At 57.4% G+C, this 16704-nt stretch overlaps 2 protein-coding genes across 6 annotated transcripts; one reads left to right on the top strand and one right to left on the bottom strand.

Moving 5' to 3' along the window:
* Positions 1–1255: 1255 nt before the first annotated feature.
* REC8 (REC8 meiotic recombination protein) lies at positions 1256–7955 on the top strand. Of its 3 annotated transcripts, XM_088839977.1 has the most exons (20): positions 1256–2461; positions 2566–2776; positions 2877–2945; positions 3057–3199; positions 3284–3359; positions 3444–3564; positions 4290–4359; positions 4678–4748; positions 5001–5094; positions 5183–5252; positions 5330–5421; positions 5563–5615; positions 5930–6073; positions 6377–6443; positions 6528–6688; positions 6838–6886; positions 7141–7207; positions 7314–7445; positions 7521–7627; positions 7735–7951. In XM_088839977.1, exons 2-20 carry the CDS (start codon positions 2721–2723, stop codon positions 7824–7826), a joined length of 1734 nt encoding a protein of 577 aa, XP_088696103.1. In that variant the 5' UTR covers positions 1256–2461; positions 2566–2720; the 3' UTR covers positions 7827–7951. The 3 variants fall into 3 exon arrangements, with proteins under 3 accessions (XP_088696103.1, XP_088696101.1, XP_088696102.1); XM_088839975.1 differs by having other exon boundaries at positions 3057–3359; positions 5563–5720; positions 7735–7955; XM_088839976.1 differs by having other exon boundaries at positions 3057–3359; positions 7735–7953.
* IPO4 (importin 4) lies at positions 7953–16704 on the bottom strand. 3 transcript variants are annotated; one of them, XM_055437415.2, is made up of 30 exons: positions 16375–16704; positions 16208–16294; positions 15941–16020; positions 15822–15863; positions 15276–15405; positions 15010–15189; positions 14696–14761; positions 14485–14586; positions 14315–14398; positions 13894–14058; positions 13739–13792; positions 13494–13603; positions 13115–13223; positions 12805–12934; positions 12496–12609; positions 12265–12378; positions 11914–12034; positions 11673–11784; positions 11442–11557; positions 11256–11333; positions 11114–11171; positions 10917–11022; positions 10634–10827; positions 10443–10493; positions 9925–10050; positions 9611–9819; positions 9372–9504; positions 9186–9290; positions 8405–8474; positions 7953–8280 (listed from the first exon to the last, which is right to left on the bottom strand). In XM_055437415.2, the coding sequence occupies exons 1-30, from the start codon at positions 16702–16704 to the stop codon at positions 8150–8152; spliced, it is 3507 nt and encodes a 1168-aa protein (XP_055293390.2). In that variant the 3' UTR covers positions 7953–8149. The 3 variants fall into 3 exon arrangements, 2 of the variants coding, with proteins under 2 accessions (XP_055293390.2, XP_055293391.2); XM_055437416.2 differs by lacking the exon at positions 9925–10050 and having other exon boundaries at positions 9611–9897; XR_008687359.2 differs by lacking the exons at positions 7953–8280; positions 8405–8474 and having other exon boundaries at positions 9676–9819.

Below are 16704 nucleotides of genomic sequence, written 5' to 3'. Positions count from 1 at the left end.
AAACAAAGTGATTCAATTATGTACATTTTTTTCAGATTCTTTCCATTACAGATTATTGCAAGATACTGAATATAGTTCTGGTATACAGTAGGTCCCTGTTTCTTTTATATATAGTGGTGTGTATCTGTTAATCCCACAACCCTAATTCATCCCTTCCTCCCCTCCCCCTAACCATGTTTGTTTTCTGTGTCTATGAGTCTATACCTGTTATGTAAATAAGTTAATTTGTATTCTTTTTTAGATTCCACATATGACTGACACCATATAATATTTGTATTTCTATGACTTCACTTAGATAATTTCTAGGTCCATCCATGTTGCTGAAAAAAAGGCATTTTTCATTCTTTTTATGGCTGAGTAATATTCCATTGTGTATGTGTGTATATATATATACCCCCACATCTTCATCTGTTGATGGACACTTAGATTGCTTCCATGTCTTGTCTGTTGCAAATAATGCTATGAACATTGGGGTATGTGTCTTTTCAAATTAAACTTTTTGTCTTTTTTGGAAATATGCTCAGGAGTGGGATTGCTGGATCATATGGTAACTCTGTTTTTAGTTTTAATCGCCATACCATTTTCCACTAAGGCTGTACCAACTTACATTCCCACCAATAGCGTAGGAGGGTTCCCTTTATTCTACACCCTCTCCAGCACTTATTATTTGTAGACTTTTCAGTTATGGCCATTCTGATCGATGTAAGGTCATACTTCATGGTGGTTTTTATTTGCATTTCTCTAATAATGTTGAGCATATTTTCATGTGCCTGTTAGCCATCAGTATATCTTCTTTAGAGAAATGTCTATTTAGACATTTAACAAATATTTTTATTTATTTTTGGCTGCCCTGGTTCTTATTGCTGTGAGTAGGCTTTCTCTGGTTGCAGTGAGTGGAGAGCTACTCTTTGCAGAGCATGGGCTTCTCATTGCAGTGACTTCTCGTTGCGGAGCATGGGTTCTAGGGCTCACTGGCTCAGTAGTGGTGCATGGGCTTAGTTGCTCCACAGCATGTGGGATCTTTCCAGACCAAGCATGGAACCCATGTACGCTGACCACTGGACCACCGGAGAAGCCCCCTTTTGCCCATTTTTTTATTAGATTGTTTGTTTTTCTGATACTGAGCTGTATGAGCTGTTTGTATACTTTGGAAATTACGCCTGTGTTGGTCACATCGTTTGCAAATATTTTTTCCCGTTCTGTAGGTTTTTCCCTTTTTATGGTTTCCTTTGCTGTTCAGAAGCTTCTAAGTTCCATTAGGTTTCATTTGTTTATTTTGAGGTTTAATTTCTTTTGCTTTGGAAGACTGATCTAAGAAAATATTGCTCCAATTTATGTCTGACAATGTTTTGCATCTCTTCTAGGAGTTTTACGGTGTCATGTCTTATTTAAGTCTTTAAGCCATTTTGAGTTTATTTTTGTGTATGGTGTGAAAAGCTGAGCCTTAGAGACAGATGCATGCCCTGGAGTCAAGGCTGAAAAGTGCACTCTAGACCAAAGAAATGACTGTGCAAAGGCAGGAGGCATGGGGAAAGGAATGTTTGTAACTACAACCATACAATTTATACTACACAAACAGTTGTTTGAGACAAACAGCTTTTGTTATGCTGATAAATATGCCCTACATCCAACAAAACTAAGGTCTCACCCAGCTGTTTCACACCTGGTAAACAGCCAGGAGAGGAATGCCTACAACCTAAGCTGGTCAAGTTTAGGAAGTGACATGGCAAGTCCCTCACTACTTGTTGTGAGATCTTTCTTCCCCATCGACCTGTGGTGGCTCCAATGCCACCTCACACCCGTTCACCATAGGCCTTAGCCTGGGCACAAAAGTAGACCAACCACTTGCTGCTCGGTGGGATTCGGAAAAAGGGCAAGGTCTAACTGCAAGTCAGGCGCCCTCAACAGGGTCTGGCGATTGCCCTTGGCATGACGCAACCTCCTCGGCTAGTCGAAGCACCCTTGTTACCAGGCTCGGTGCTCCGAGCTTCCTCCCCACTCATTGGTCCATGGGGAAGCGCCTCTGAGGTACCCCTGTTACCCCGGCGAGGATGAGAGCCCATTGGTCCAGACACCTCACGATCCCTCCACCCTCCCCCCACCGCCTGCAGGCTTCTTCCCATTGGTTCGCTGCCTGCCTCGGAGCCCCCTGTTGCCTCGGAGCAGGCTACTTAGGCCCCAAACGAGCGCCCCCAAGTTGACCCTGTTCCCCATTGGCTGCTCTGGAGACCGCGCCATCTAATGAGGAGCAAAGTGCAAAGCACCAGAGCACGCGCTCCCCGCGGCGGGATCTAGGCTGCAGGAGCGGACCTGCAGCGGCGAAGCTGCGCAACACTCAGCTGCCGGGCCTATCTGCAGAGGACACCCGTTCTCCCTCGGCCCCGGCCTGGGTTGTAGCTCGGACCTTCTTCCTTCGCGAATCTTTGCATCTCCAACCTGGAACCCAACCTGCAAGGCTCCCGTAAGTTCGAAGCACCCACGTGGTGTGCAGACTGGCTCAGGGCTGACGCATAGCCAGTGTGTGTCTCCGTTTACTTATCCCCTTAACCGTTTATCCACCCATAGTTCATCAGTTCCTTCATTTGGCCTTCTGGGTCCGCCTGCCACGCTACCTGTCCACATCCTTCTCTCCGACGGTTTGGGAAATTCTGTACCCCGAAGAATTTGGATTGAGATCTGAACGGAAGTGGTGTAGACGGGGGTGAAACCCTGGAGGGACCATGTTCTATTATCCCAATGTGCTTCAGCGCCACACCGGCTGCTTCGCCACCATCTGGTAAGGGCGGGCCCGGCCAGGGTAGGTGCTCCAGGAGGGACACCCAGGGGTCCCAACCTGAGGGCTCCCCCTCCATCTGCACCCCTCATTCTTCTTCCAGGCTGGCAGCGACGCGGGGCACGCGGCTGGTGAAGCGCGAATACCTGAAGGTGAATGTGGTGAAGACCTGGTAAGGCCCAGAAAAGAGTGGCCCGGGGCTGCGGTGGGTTAGGGGATGGGTTGGGCTGGGCAAGGCTGTAGGTCTTCGGTGCAGCGGTGATGGGGTGCATTGTTCCCCCAGCGAGGAAATCCTCAATTACGTGCTGGTGCGAGTTCAGCCCCCGCTGCCGGGTGCACCGCGGCCCCGTTTCTCGCTCTACCTCTCAGCGCAGCTCCAGATTGGCGTCATCCGGGTCTACTCTCAACAATGCCAGTACCTTGTAGGTAAGGCTGGAAGGCTTGGATGTGGGGCAGTGCCGAGTGGTCCTCCCCTGGGCGGGCACTGTAGCTTGCCCTCCTTGATCACAGAAGACATCCAGCACATCCTGGAGCGCCTACACCGGGCACAGCTGCAGATCCGCATTGATATGGTGGAGACTGAGCTGTGAGTGCGTCCGCGGGGCTGGGACCACCGGGTCTTTGGAAGGGAACTTGGCCTCCATCCTTGACAGCCCACTGTCTCTCTCAGACCCAGCCTGCTGCTGCCTGACCACTTGGCCAGGATGGAGACTCTGGAAGATGCTCCAGACCCCTTTTTTGGGACGATGTCTGTGGATCCCATGCTGCCCGATCCCTTTGATATCCCTCAGGTAGGTCTCCTCTCCCTCGGACACCTCAGACTGATGAACTGACAGTGCAGAGGGGCGTGCTCTTTATGCGCCAGTCTAACACCAGGGTTGGGGGGGCAGCTGGGGGCCTGCTCCAGCTCTGCCCCACAGGAGTCAGTGCAGGGCAGCTGTCATGGTGGACCTGTCCAGACAAGCCTGCTGCACGTACCTATTCAGGACCAACCTAGAGGCAGCTTTTGTCTTCACACCATTCCTAGAGCCGAGGCCCCAATCCAGGCCCTCAGTGCCCCTCAGCAATGGGTTTTCCATGTCCTTGTCCATCCACTCCTAACACCGCTACAGCTTAGACAAGGTTTTATTGAAGGGTAGTTGATTTACAACATTATGCTCGTCTCAGCAGCACAGCTTTCTTTGTGCTGGCTTTTGCTGCGGTCACACACAAACTTGTCTCCCCACTGGACAATATACTCAAGATCAAGGATCTTTTGTCTCCTCTGTCCCTGACGACACTTGACTCAAGGATGCAGCACTTCTTTCACAAAGTGACCCAGGCTAGACAATCAGGCGGCGGCAGGAACGGGAGGAAGGGGGGCTGAATGGTGAGTGGCTTCACCCGCATGCTGCTGTTAGTGCACAGAATTAGGCATCAAGGGGTGTCACTGTCCACTGTCTGAATAAGGTTGTGAAAGTGGGCGAGCAGGGCGCTGAAGCTGAATCCGATCTTTTGTCCCCATCCCTTCCCAAAGGTTCGACACCTTTTAGAGGCCGTGACCCCAGAGAGAGTTCCTGAAGTCCCCACAGAGCCTCGGAAGCCAGGTGAGCGGAGACCCTTCTTTCTGGTGAGAGGCAGAGAAACGCCCAGGGGCTGAAGAAATAACTGTTTTTGAGCTTCTTTCAGGAGCAAGGCCTTGGGAGGGGCACTACAAGATTCTTACGAGATTGGAATTATTAACCCCATTTTACAGACGAGGAAAGTGAAGCCCATAGTGGTTAAGCAATGTGTCTTGGGTCAGACTGCCAGTGACTGGCCAGGGCCTGACTAGAACCCAGGTTGGCTTGACTCTGGAGTCTGTTTTTGCCTTACACACCTGGGTATGGGGACTTGAAACAGAGGCTTGTGTGACTTCCCTCCAGAAAGGATTCGGGTCACCCCGGAAGCCATCACGATCCAGGAGGCAGAGCCCATACGTATGCTGCGGATCGAGGTGAGCTGTCCCCCTGCACATAGCCCAAGGCCTGAGTCCTGCGTCTGATGGCCCAGGCCCCCTGTACCTGCTCCTTCTGCCCCTAGAGTCCTGCCTTCTTGCCTCCGTTTTTCTACCCCTTCCCCCGATGCCTGAGTACCCACAGGCTTCCTCAGCCTGGCCTGGCCTGGCCCTGTGGCATGAAATGAAATTGTCACCTCTCCTGACAAAATGAATTTGTCACAGAAATGAAATTGTCACCTCTCCTGACAGGGTGAACGGGACCTTCCAGAAGTCAGCCGCCGAGACTTGGAGCTGCTGATTGCTGAGGCAGATGAAGCCATCTTGTTAGAGGAACGTCGGCTAGGTAGGACCCACCTGGCCCTGGACGGTCAGACCCCAAGCACTGGCCGTCTGGGCCAGGCAATGTTCACATCTTGATCCTCTCTTCACAGAACTGAGAGAGGAGCCCTGGGCCCCAGAGGAGATCACGGTACCCCCGCCCTCACCTGCAGCTCTTGTAGGGTAAGGACAGGAGCCCCGGGCCAGGTCGGGGTCAGCGCTAGGAGGGTGTTTTCATCCTCTTGCCCATTTCCCCTCAGGGTAGAGGAAGCAGCAGAGCCACTTCCCAGCCAGGTCCTGGCCCCGGAGGAGCTGAAGCCGGTAGGCTGGGAGCCAGAGGTCCCACTTCCCGGTGAGTACCCACTAAACCAGGGTCCTTCCTGGGGGGTCCCGGCACAGCTGCTGCAGACAACGCCCTGTAATCCAGGACCCTCTGGCTTCTCACCTGGGTGGCTTCGAGGGCAAAGGGTGTAGACCTGGACTGTTGTTGCAGAGGTGACACCCCCGCCGGAGCTGCGTCTGCCACCCGTCCCAGTCAGCCCTGAGGTGAGTGGTGCCCCTCCACACCGCCTCCTCTGCCAGAGCTCCTCGCCCATTGTTTCCTCAAGGCCCCTGCTGGCTTCCACAGGCCTTTGTGCAAGTTTGTACAAGGTAGCCTGGTCCACACTCATTTTATCCAGCCTGCACTTCCCAGATGGGAACCTCACACAGTGGGGGCTGCACCCCCTCCCTGAGTCCCCACCTAAGCCCTTCGCCAGGGCACCTCTAGGGATTGGGAGTGTGGGGCCTATTTACAGTCCACCAGGACCTCAGGAAAGAGAGTAATGGGTAGCCTTGCTCCCACCTCCCCTCCCATTCAGTGGAGGCCCCCAGTCTTCCCACCTCCCAGGGTCCCACCAGCTCGCCGTCGCCGCCGCCAGTTATTATTCTGGGACGAGGAGACTCAGATCTCCCGGAAGGAATTCCAGGAACAAATGCAAACCAGAGCCCACTGCAGGGAGTGTGTGAGTATACCCCAGGCTCTGGGGGGGTGGAGGGAAGCAGGTGCGCGCTGGGCCATCTGAACTCCTGGAGGAATCTTGAGAACAGTCCCCGAAACGCATGGGTTGTGGAGCTGCCCACACACCACTTTGTGACCCTGCCTAGCACATCCAAGGGCATCAGCTGAAAATCATTTTGACAATGAGCAGAGCAGGCAGGCGCACGAGCCAGGAAGAGCTGGAAGGCCACAGGCCCTGGAACGAGGCATTACAGGTGAAGGGCCATGGCTCCTTCCTAACTGGTTTTCTGGCCTTCTCTGCACACAGCCAATGGTGCAGCCTCCTGAAAGGATGATCAGGAGCCCCGTGGAGCTGTTCCGAAACCCGACTTACTGTGAGGAGTGATGGGAGCTGGTGTAGGGGACCCTCCACACCCCTATTCCGCACACCTCACCCCCTCCCTGCTGCCCCTCCTCAGCTGGCTGGCAACCCCCGGAACTGCTGGCTTTCTGGACCCACTGTGCCCAGCCACCTCCAAGGGCACTAAGGCGAAGGCTGCCTGAGGAGCTTGAAGAGGCCGAGAGGGAGGCAGCAGCTGAGGAGGAAAGGAGAAAGGCGGAGACTCCGAGCGATATTGAGGTAGCGGTCCTCTCAGTCTTTCCTGGAGCCCCGTCTGCTCTGACTGAACTCCCACAGGCCGCCTTCTGCCCACATGAGCCAACGGGCCTGCCTTACCACTGCCCCAGGTGTGATGCTTGGGGCCTTAGCTCTCTTTCTGTCATCCCCAGGTCCTGAGGGAGGCCCAGGAACCCAGTGGGCCCCTCATGATATCTTCTGGTAAGTACCTGGAGAAGGGGCAATAGAGACCAGCACTCTAACCACTGTCCCAGCAAAGTGGAGCCCCAACTGCTGACAGTTCTTGTCCGTGCATTTAACATAAGGACTCACACTGATTATCTTCATTCCCCTCCCTTCCAAGTGCCGTTAACAACTCACTGCCTGCTGTGGCACCCAGCTGGGCCAGGTGACCCCAAATCCCGACTGCTCAGATCCAAACAGACCCATTCAGGACACTCCCCTTTTCCTGACAGAGCTCTCCCTAGAAGCAGCTGAGGAGGAAAAGTCCCGCATCAGCCTCGTGCCCCCGGAAGAGCGGTGGTGAGCTGCGGCCTGCCTGCAGCCCTGGCCAGGAGGGGGAAGCGGTAGGACGGGGCTGTCACCGCTGCCTCCTCCCCTGCTTCGCCCAACACGTGTGTTCTTCTAGGGCCTGGGTGGAGGCAGAGCAGCCAGAGGCCCCTGCGCTGCCTGTGGTGCCTGAGCTCCCTGAGGTGCCTGTGGAGCTGCCCGTGGAGCTGCCCCCAGAGCCCGAGCTGCTCTCGCTGGAGGCTGTGCACAGGTACCAGGAAGGACGTCCCTCCATGGGTGGCCGGGGCTGCGGCCTCATCTGACGGTTCTTGGTTCTTGACCATAGGGCAGTGGTGCGGGAGCTGCAGGCCAACAGGGAGCCTGACTTCAGCAGCCTGGTGCCACCTCTCAGCCCCCGCAGGATGGCCGCCCGGGTCTTCTACCTGCTCCTGGGTGAGTGAGGAGCGTGTGTGCCCATGTGGAGGGTGGGGAGCGGACACACGGGCCAGAGGCTGTGGCAGGGTCTCCTCTGACCAGCCCCCTCCTCCCCTGTTGACCAGTGCTGGCCGCGCAACAGATCCTTCACGTGAAACAAGAGGAGCCATATGGGCGCCTCCTGATCCAGCCAGGGCCCCGATTCCACGACAGTTAAGAGCCAAATTACAAAGCTGCCAGGCAACCAACTACATTACACTGTGTCCTTCTGAACGTGTATCTCTGTCCTTCCTGCTCCTAGAGCTACCGTTCAAGCAGAAAATAAACTGCCTTTATTACAGAATGGTGTCACGACTCTGTATTGTCCCACAGCTCCAGCCCTAGGGGACACCCCAGTAAGGCAGCAAGTAGGGCTGGGACTCAAGTGGGTGTGAGGCCCAGGCCCAGAATCTTTGGTAAGGCTTGAGCCGGAACTGGGCTGAGAGCTGGTCTGGGGCCTGGGCAGGCTCTGTTCTCTCCAGCCCAGCTGCAGCCCACAGTCTAGGTGAGGCCCAGGGTGGCTTGGAGCTCCTGAGCCTTGTCGCCAGGCAGGGAGCCCAGTGCTGAATGGAAGCTGTCCGTGTGCTGTTTGGCCAAGAACGTGAGGAGAAGCAGCAGCGCCGCCTTGGTGTCTGGGTGGAGAGTGAAGAGTGAGACATCTGGGAAGGACTGGCCCCCAACCCTAGCTGCCCCAGGCCCTCCAAGCCCTGCTGCTCCCCGCCTGCCCCCAGCCCTGCCCACAACTGCCATCCTCACCTGATGGGATCTTGTTCTCGGCCTGGATGAGGCTATAAATACGAAGGAGCTCTGGAGCCACGTCTACAACCTGTGGGAAAAGATGGGCCGACTAAGGGGCAAAAGAACCTCTGGGCCCCAGCACTGGGGTGGGCAGTAAGAGCCCCGGAAAGGCAGTCTCCCACCTGAGCTGTTTGAGCCTGACACTGATTAACAGACATCCCAAACAACTGTGCACCCTGAGAAGGACCCATGAAACAGGGTAGTAGTAACTTTGCAGGGGGAGGAAGGGTGGTGGGAGGATGGAATTGTGACCACAGATAACTGAAATCATGGCCTCGAGACCAAAAGGAGCTCAGACACTCAGGATTTCCACCAACACAGTCTCTGAAGGTGCAAGACAGAGCTGATAAGACACAGGAGCCCTAGGACGCGGTTCCAGAGCTGGTCACTTGGTTCAGACAAGTTGTATTCAGAAAGCAGAGCTGCTTTGATTAGGATGGGAGGTGGGGTGGCCCAGCGGAACCAGGCTTCATGGAGCACAGTCTGAAAGAGTCCTGGTCTAGGAGATCAGTTTATGGAAGCTGGGATTTCTGGCTCAGAACAGAGGGTGGAAACGAAGCCTCCTGAGGAAAAACGCTACGTAGTGAGAGGAAGCCCCTTCTCGCGCATTAAAGGCCTGGCTGCCAATCCCGGCAGACTAATGAGAAAGCCGAGAAGGCAACTTCAACTGACACGAACTCTGCCCATCAGTGAGACTGGAGCATCAAGCCCCCTGCGAGGGCCCCAGTAACGGGGTTACCTGGTCAGGGCTGCTCTGGTACAGGAAGCCGAAGAGGTGCCCCATGGTGACCCACTCCTCCAGGTCTTCCTTCAGCGGCAGGGCATGCAGCAGGGGGGCCAGCACCTGGACACACAGAATACTCTGGCCCCTGGGCCTGCACTCTCCACAGCTCCCTGGCCTTGCCTGATGCCCCCCCAACCTTACCTGGGGCTCCGGTTTCCTCGTGGGACTGGCCATCAGCAGGCGGGCAAGCGCCCCACAGATGTTGTCATGGACTCGATCATGGCGTTCTCGCGCCAGGAGGGGCAGCAGGAGCCCCAGCAGTTTGGGGAAGTGTCTGGTCCAAAGTCAAGGAACTGGCACAGGGGCAGAACGCTCCCCTCCCGAACCCCAGGGCCACGCTCCCAACTGCATCCAGGGCCCCTCCGGCAAACTGAGGATACTCCTGGGCAGGGCGACCCCCGTGCTCTGCCAGCACACCCAGTCCAAAGATGGCATTACTTCGTACCTCGGGGTCTGCCTCCCGGGAGGCACTCAACAGCACGGGGAACAGCCGGGAAACAAACTGGGCCGACGCGGCACCCAGGCCTTGAATGGACTCCGCCAGTGTTCCCACCGCAAAAGACTTCTCTGCCACGGTGCAGCCCTGCTTCTGGTGAGGGGAGGAGTGCGAGTCAGCCTGGGACGGGGACAGACGAGAGGAGGGCACTGGGGGCCGGAAGGAGCAGGGCTGGAAGTCAAAGAACAGAGCGCTCACCGTCTTGCTGAGCAGTAATGGCAGGAAGCCAGCAAAGAAGGGGGCAAAGGCATCTCCCCCAGCCGCAGCTGCCAGGGCAGGGATGGCCTCGCCAGCATGCTCCAGCAACATGGCATCGTATTCAGCCTGCGGGTCCAGGTCAGAGGGTGGAGTGCCAGGGCCAGCTCTGAGCCTGGGAGCAGCTGCCGACGTGTTCCTCCGCAACTGCAGGTGGTCTCCCCTGAGGGCTGCCCTTGACTGACAGGACTGGGGGCCCCTCCCAGGCTAGGTTGGTTTGCAGCCCAGCCTCTCCTCCTTGCTGGTTCTCCTATTCCCATCCATTGATCCAAGACTGCTCCAAATACCCACCGCCAGGAGGCCTTCCTTGAATCTCCACTGCCTCAGTGGGAGCAGGGTCAGTTGTTCAGAGCCGCTAGCAATCTTTGAGCAGCCCCTGTACCCCCAGGCCAAGGCCCAGTGCACTGTCCACCCTGCCCCGTGGAGATGACCTGGTCCCAGTCTGCACCCGAAGCGCTCACCTGGTCCTCATCCTCCTCCTCTTCCTCATCATCAGTGTCCTGACAGGCTGTCTGCGGGAAAGGGCACTCAGCTCGGTCTGGGCTCTCTAGCCCCTTCCCGTCTCCATGGGGTGGAAGGAGGGGGATGTTTCTGACTAGCCCCACCCAGGGCCGGGCCACCTCCTCACCCTGCAGCCTGCTGCCCTCCTCACCTTCCTTTGCAGCACAGCTTTGAGCGCCTGGCAAAGCTCAGCAAGCCGCCCGGGGGGCTGCAGTGCCAGACGCCCACAGCTGCGCAACACGGCCGTCAGGGCCTCCAGCACGGCCATCACCACCGGGCGCTCTCGCTCCCCGTTCACCGCCTGCAGGTAGGATGGCACCACCCGGGCCAGGGCAGCCTGCAGAGCTGGGGACACGATTGGCTGAAGCCCTGGCCAGGCCCTGCCCCGCTCCCCACCCACCCCGTTTCCAGGGGCCCTGGCCTCCCCTTCTCACCAGCAGTGTTGGATTCCGAGGGGCAGCTTTGACAGGCTTTGTGCAGTGCACAGCAGAACTGACCCAGGGCCTCGTGGGCTGCCTTCCGCACGTTCAGGTGAGGGCACTGCAGCATGAGGAGGGGCAGGACGTGCATGCTGTGTGCAGCGCGAACCTGAGCCCTCTGACCCTGCTCCCCAGCCCACCGGCCCACTCACCTCCAGCAGTTTGAACACTTCTTCAAAGACAGTCTCCATGTAGGGAAGGAAAGCAACACTGTGGACAGACAGACAGACACACCGCCGTGGAGAAGAGGGTCCCAGGAGGGGTTCCCAGTGCTGGGGAAGGGCTGATGCTCACCTGGTATTCACAGAGATCTCCCCCAAGGCAGCACAGGTGTCTTCCTTCTCATCGAAGAAGGCGTTTCCCACACTGTATCTAGAGTGAGGCGGGGAGGCGGCAGCAATCAGGTGCCAGCAAGAGCAGAGCTGGCCCTGGGCCCCTGTCTAAGCCAGGACTCCCTGGACCAGAAGGGCTGCCCCTCACCCGGAGATCTCTGAGTCATCCTCTTCTTCATCGTCATCCTCCATGAGCTCCTCCTCTTCCTCACCACTGCTCTCATCGTCAAAAAGAAGGAATGTGTGGCTTCCATCAGACTGAGGCTGGATGGGGAGGCCCAGCAGAGACTTCAGCTCAGCTGGGTCCTGGAGAGACCTCCCATCCCAGGGGTGGCCTTCCGCCACTGGCCCACAACCTGCCCCTGACCTTCCCACTCACCACGATGCCCTCGGTGGAACGCAGTGACAGCAGCATGAGTGTGGTGATCTGTGGCAGGTGGGGAGCCAGGCTCTCACCCATTAGCCCTGATAAGGCTGCAAACAGGCTGTACCTGGGATAGGCAAGTGGAAGCTGTACAGTCCTACTTGCTGTAGCCAGGCGGGATGGGGGAGCCGGGGGAACCCATGGTCCAGAACGGGAGGTCTGGGTCTGGGTGGGGGCAGGGTGAGGGCTCACTCACGTGCAGCGCCGCAAGTCAGGGTCGTCTACCTGGTCACACAGGCCCAGCCCCAGCTGGCAGCATTCCTCAGCCAGGGGCCTCATGGGCTCCCCTACTGCTCGCACCAGCACCCCAAGTGTCTCTGCAGAGACAAGGGTGTGGTTAGCACCAGGAGCTTTAGGCTAGATATGTGCAGGGCCAAGGCTTGGGGAACTAGAGGTAGCTGAAGGGGATTCAGAAACCCCTCCCACCCCGGGTACAGTGTGAGGGAAGGAAGACACCTGTGCTGCCCCGGAGCCCATCTCTGTGAACATTAGCTGAGCATCGGCCCTTCGCCGGCCCCGGGAAGCCTGCCAGGAGCCCCTCACTCACCCAGGCTCTGGATCCGGACAGGCTGCAGGTCCTCGTGGCTTGTCAACAGGAACTCCCGCAGGTGCTCCATGATGGTAGGGAAGTAGAAAAGCATGGAGGCCTGGGCAGCCGTGGCTATGGATGGAAGGACAGACTCAGAGCCGGCGGGTGAGCCGGGAGACCTACCACAGGCACCATGAGTCAGTGAATGGTGAGTGAACCCCGGGCGCCCACCTCCTGCCTCCGACTCACCAATGGCTCCCAGGGCGCTCACAGCCAGCTCCTTGGACCGGGAGCTGCTGGGGGTCCTCAGAGGCTGCAACATACACTCCATAAGCTCCGGAAGGTAGGGCTGCACTTTAGGCCCTGTGGGAAAGGGCACCCCTCCAGCAACCAACCAAGGTTCTCATGCCTGCCTCCAGGCCAATCCGCCTTGTGGCCCCACCGTGCCTGTCTCCCTACCACACCTGTCCCACCCCAAGCAGTGGTTCACGGAGCTGAAAATCACAGCCAAAATCACAGCCCCATCCACTCCCTCATACCCCCAAATGCCCTCACTACCTAGGTTCTCCACGAAGTTCTCCAGGGCATAGCAGGCCTTGGCGAGGTGATGTGTGTGCCCAAGAGGCACTGACTTTAGATAGGCGAGGAGCAGTGGCATCACCTCCCCAGAATAGCTGCTGATGTGGGGCTGGGGGGAGGAGAAAAGGGGTCTGAGTCAGCTTAGCTGCAGGGCACATGTCTAAGTGCTGAGGGCAGCAGGCATGCAGAGGGATGAGCTTAGGGGAGGCTGGTCCCTGGGGCGGGGCAGGGGGTTGGCGAGCGCGGGGGGAACTCTGGCCTGGTGGCTGCCCACTGCGGCCTTGCTGACCTGGAGGTTCTCTGAGAACTGGCCCAGGGCAAAGAGCGCGGCATTGCGCACAACCTGTGACGGGTCCTCCAGACTCTGGCACACGATCCGCAGCAGCGGGGGCAGCAACCTGGGTGGGGCAGGACAAGAGGATGGAGTCTGAGAGCCCTGGGCTGAGCCAGGCTGCTGTCTCCCCTGGGAAAACCAAGCTTTCTGTCACCAGGCGGGAAGCACCAGCCGCCGGGGTATACACATTTATCTGCCAGATCAGGATGTTTGAGAGGAAGGGCAGATGCTACTGATGAGGAGGCTGAAGCACAAGCTCAGCCCAGGACTGCCGTGGGCGGTGTGGTCCTCCTCACCATGGCCCACCCTCACTCCAAGACGGGGGAACAAATACCTCTGCCTGATGTGGTCGCCGGCTCCATCAGAGAGTACCGCCAACACCAGGAGCCCAGCCTTACGCTGGTAGGGGCTCTGGCTCCGCAAGGCCTCTTCCAGCATGGGCATCTAGGGGAGCAGATGGCAGTCTCCTGAGACCCCAGCAAGAGCCTGCCACGCCTACCAGAGCCCAAACATCCTCAGCCTCGGAGGGACTAGGCAAACCTGGGGTTAGGAGCACTGGAAGGACAGAGCCACACTTACCAGCAGGGGACAGAGCTTTTCAGGAGGCAAATGGAGTGCCAGCATGTCCACGACCTGGAATAGCACAGGAAGACCTAGCCGGACTCCATCTCTGCCCCGCGACTGTCTCCAACCACCTCACGCCCCAGCCACCGGACCCTTCACATTCACCCCACCTGAACAGCAAAGTGCTTGGGGGTCTCCCCCACCAGCCCAGGATCCAGCTCTTCCTCCTCCACATCCTGGTCCTCAGGATCCAGCTGGCCCAGGGGGGGCTCGGCAGCCATGATGGGAAAAAGGGTGTGCAGCAAGGGTGGCAAGAAGCGATTCTTCAGCAAGGCCTGAAGGGGAAGGATGAAAGGGTGTCCCTGAGAATCTGTTCCCAAGATGGGCTCACATTTAAAATTCTAGCCTTCCAGGCTACAAGGGGTCCAGCAGGAGATTCCCAGTCCCCAAGCCAAGAGCTGCGCTGAGTCCAGGCCAAATCTGGAACACCTTATCTATGGTATTTTACATATCCCCAAAAAGACAGCAAACCCCAGAGTGAGACAGAGGAGGAGATGGGGGTGGGTTGATGTGTGTCAGAAGGCAACTCACCTTGCTCTTGACTTTGACCAAGAAAGTGAGGCAGCAAAGAATACGCACACGTATTGCATCACCCAGGGCCACGTTTCTAGCCACCTGCTCAGAGACCAGCTTGAATCAGAAACAGGCAAGGAAGCTCCCAGCAGAACGAGCAGCAAGGACAGTGCCGACCCCAGGCTCACCTCCAGGCAGAATGTGAGGACCTCTGAGAGATGAGAGGTGATGATGGGCACCTCTGACTCCAGCAATTCATCCAGGGCCTCCATGGCCTCACAGGCTTTTGCCTGCCAAACACAGAAGTCACAGACTTATTATGCTCTTTTTTAGTGGATCAGGCTGAATGCTCCTGCAACTTTCCTCCTTCCAACAGAGCTCCCACCCAAACCTCCTTACTTCGTCTATAGGGATCAGAGTTTGCACGGCCACGATGAGCTTGGGCACCAACATCCGCGCAAGAGGCTGGAGGACACAAGACAAGATGAATCACAGAAAGCATGACACAGCCTAATCTCCAGCCCCAGAAACTGGCAGCTTCCTCAAAGTCTGGACATAGGAGGAGTCCAGGGACAGCCACCCACAGGATCCCCTCTCAGCTGTGAGGCAGAACAAAAACCAGGGAAAGAATCTCAAGTAGATCTGCGTCCGCTAGAGGAAGGACACGAAAGCCCGAGGACAGGAACCAAGGAAGCTAAGGACCCACATCTCACCACATCATCAATGCCGAGGTAAGGGGCCATGGTGGTCAGAGTGCGCAGGGAATAGAAGAGGAGCCCAGGAGAGCCCACCTCACCAAGGGTCTCATTCAGAAGTCGAAGAAGCTCCCGGTGGTGGGGTCGGAAGGCCTCGGGTCGGGAGGTCACCACCACACTTAGAAGCAAAAGCCCCATCTGCTCAGGAAGAAGGGTTGAGAGGGAAAAGCTTACAGTCTATCCAGCCTCTGGGTCCCTTCCTCCCACCAACCATGTGACAGTACCTCTCTCTCCGGGATGTGGGGGCTGTGTGTACTGTGCTGAAGAAGCTGCAGGAGCTGAGGCCAGGCCTCCAGGCCTTCTTTTCGAAAAATGGCCGCTGAGAGCTGGGCCAGGCTAAGACTCACAGAATGCCTGCAAACAGGAGAGATCCCCCACCCTCAATCACCCTCCAACTCCCCTTCTGTACACGAGGGCTCTGTCTCCCTAGGATGGCCAGGAGAGAAACCTCCAGGTGTGCGCACATGGTCTCTGCCAAGTTGGGACACAGAAGACAGCAACTCAGGGAGAATCAAGAAGCGTGGTGGGGTTGACCTATATTGAATTTCAGTTCCATTCTTCTGACTCGAGTTTGCAGACCATCACAGCCCACTCTCAAGAACTTTAGTCTTTAATACATCCTGAGGAAAATTCTTCCTCCACCCTTGATCTAGAACCAAAGTCCCTGCCCTCCAAGACCCAGATTAGAGCTGAAAAAGAAGTTACAAACCCGGAGAAGGTCTCAGCCTGGAGTCGGTTAGGACCCTGAGAGGAGGCAGGTAGGCACTTACTCTGTCTCCCTCTGGAGAACCGTCAGGACCAAGGACTTGATGCTGGAACACAGGTGGCAGAAGATTGGTACCCAAGAGCCGCCTCAATCTGGCCTCGCCCCGCCCCTGGCCCAACCCACCTCTCCCGTTGCTCAGCCGCCAGCCGACGCCAGCGGGTGCTCAGTCGTCTGCGGGTCAGCACGGCCGCGAACTGGCGGATCTGGGACAAGGAAGCAGATACGTGAGGGGCCGGGCCGAGGAAGCAAGCGTTTGCGGGTCTGGGGAAGGACGAGAAAGCAGGTGTGTGAGGACCGGGACAGGAAGATGCTGAGCGGACGGCCGAGGGTAGGACCTAGGACTTGACATGTGGCGTACTATAGCTCAGCGGGAAGGGCCAGAAGCCTCACCTGAGGGTCGCCGGCTGAGGCCAGCAGGTCGCAGAGCGCGGACAGGGAAGCGGGGTCCCGAAGAGCGGTCTGGAGCTCCTCGGTGGCCTGGGAAAAGCCTGAGGGTCAGAGTCGGGCCGTTCTCGCAATCCCCTACTCGCCCTGGCCCGGTCCCGCCTGCCCCGTACCCGACGGATGCGCTCGGTGTCCGGCAGCAGCAGCTCCCGCAGGATCTGTTCCAGGCCGGCGGGCTCCATGGCAGCAGCGGAGCCACGGCTGCCGGGCCGGGAGTGGGGAGGGACAGCACGTGGAGGATCTGAAACCCGCTTCCGGCGGAAAGGGCGTTGCTCCGCGCCCCTCCCGTCACCAGGGTGATTCAACTCGTTTCCAGCGGAGTTCGGGCTCCACCACTTCCGTTGGGCCGAGCGCCGGCTGAGCCGTGGAAACAGGGCCCTGGTAATATAAGTTCCCCCAGCGGATAGTTCCCAAGCTCCGCGGAGAATTCCAGTTCCGTGCAT

The sequence above is a fragment of the Moschus berezovskii genome, chromosome 9 (assembly GCF_049115385.1).
Source record: "Moschus berezovskii isolate FMDL1 chromosome 9, NW_MosBer_1.0, whole genome shotgun sequence".
NCBI classification, from domain to species: Eukaryota; Metazoa; Chordata; class Mammalia; order Artiodactyla; family Moschidae; genus Moschus; species Moschus berezovskii.
The sequence above is the reverse complement of the archived record's forward strand: the minus strand, read 5'-3'. Positions and strand labels throughout refer to the sequence as shown.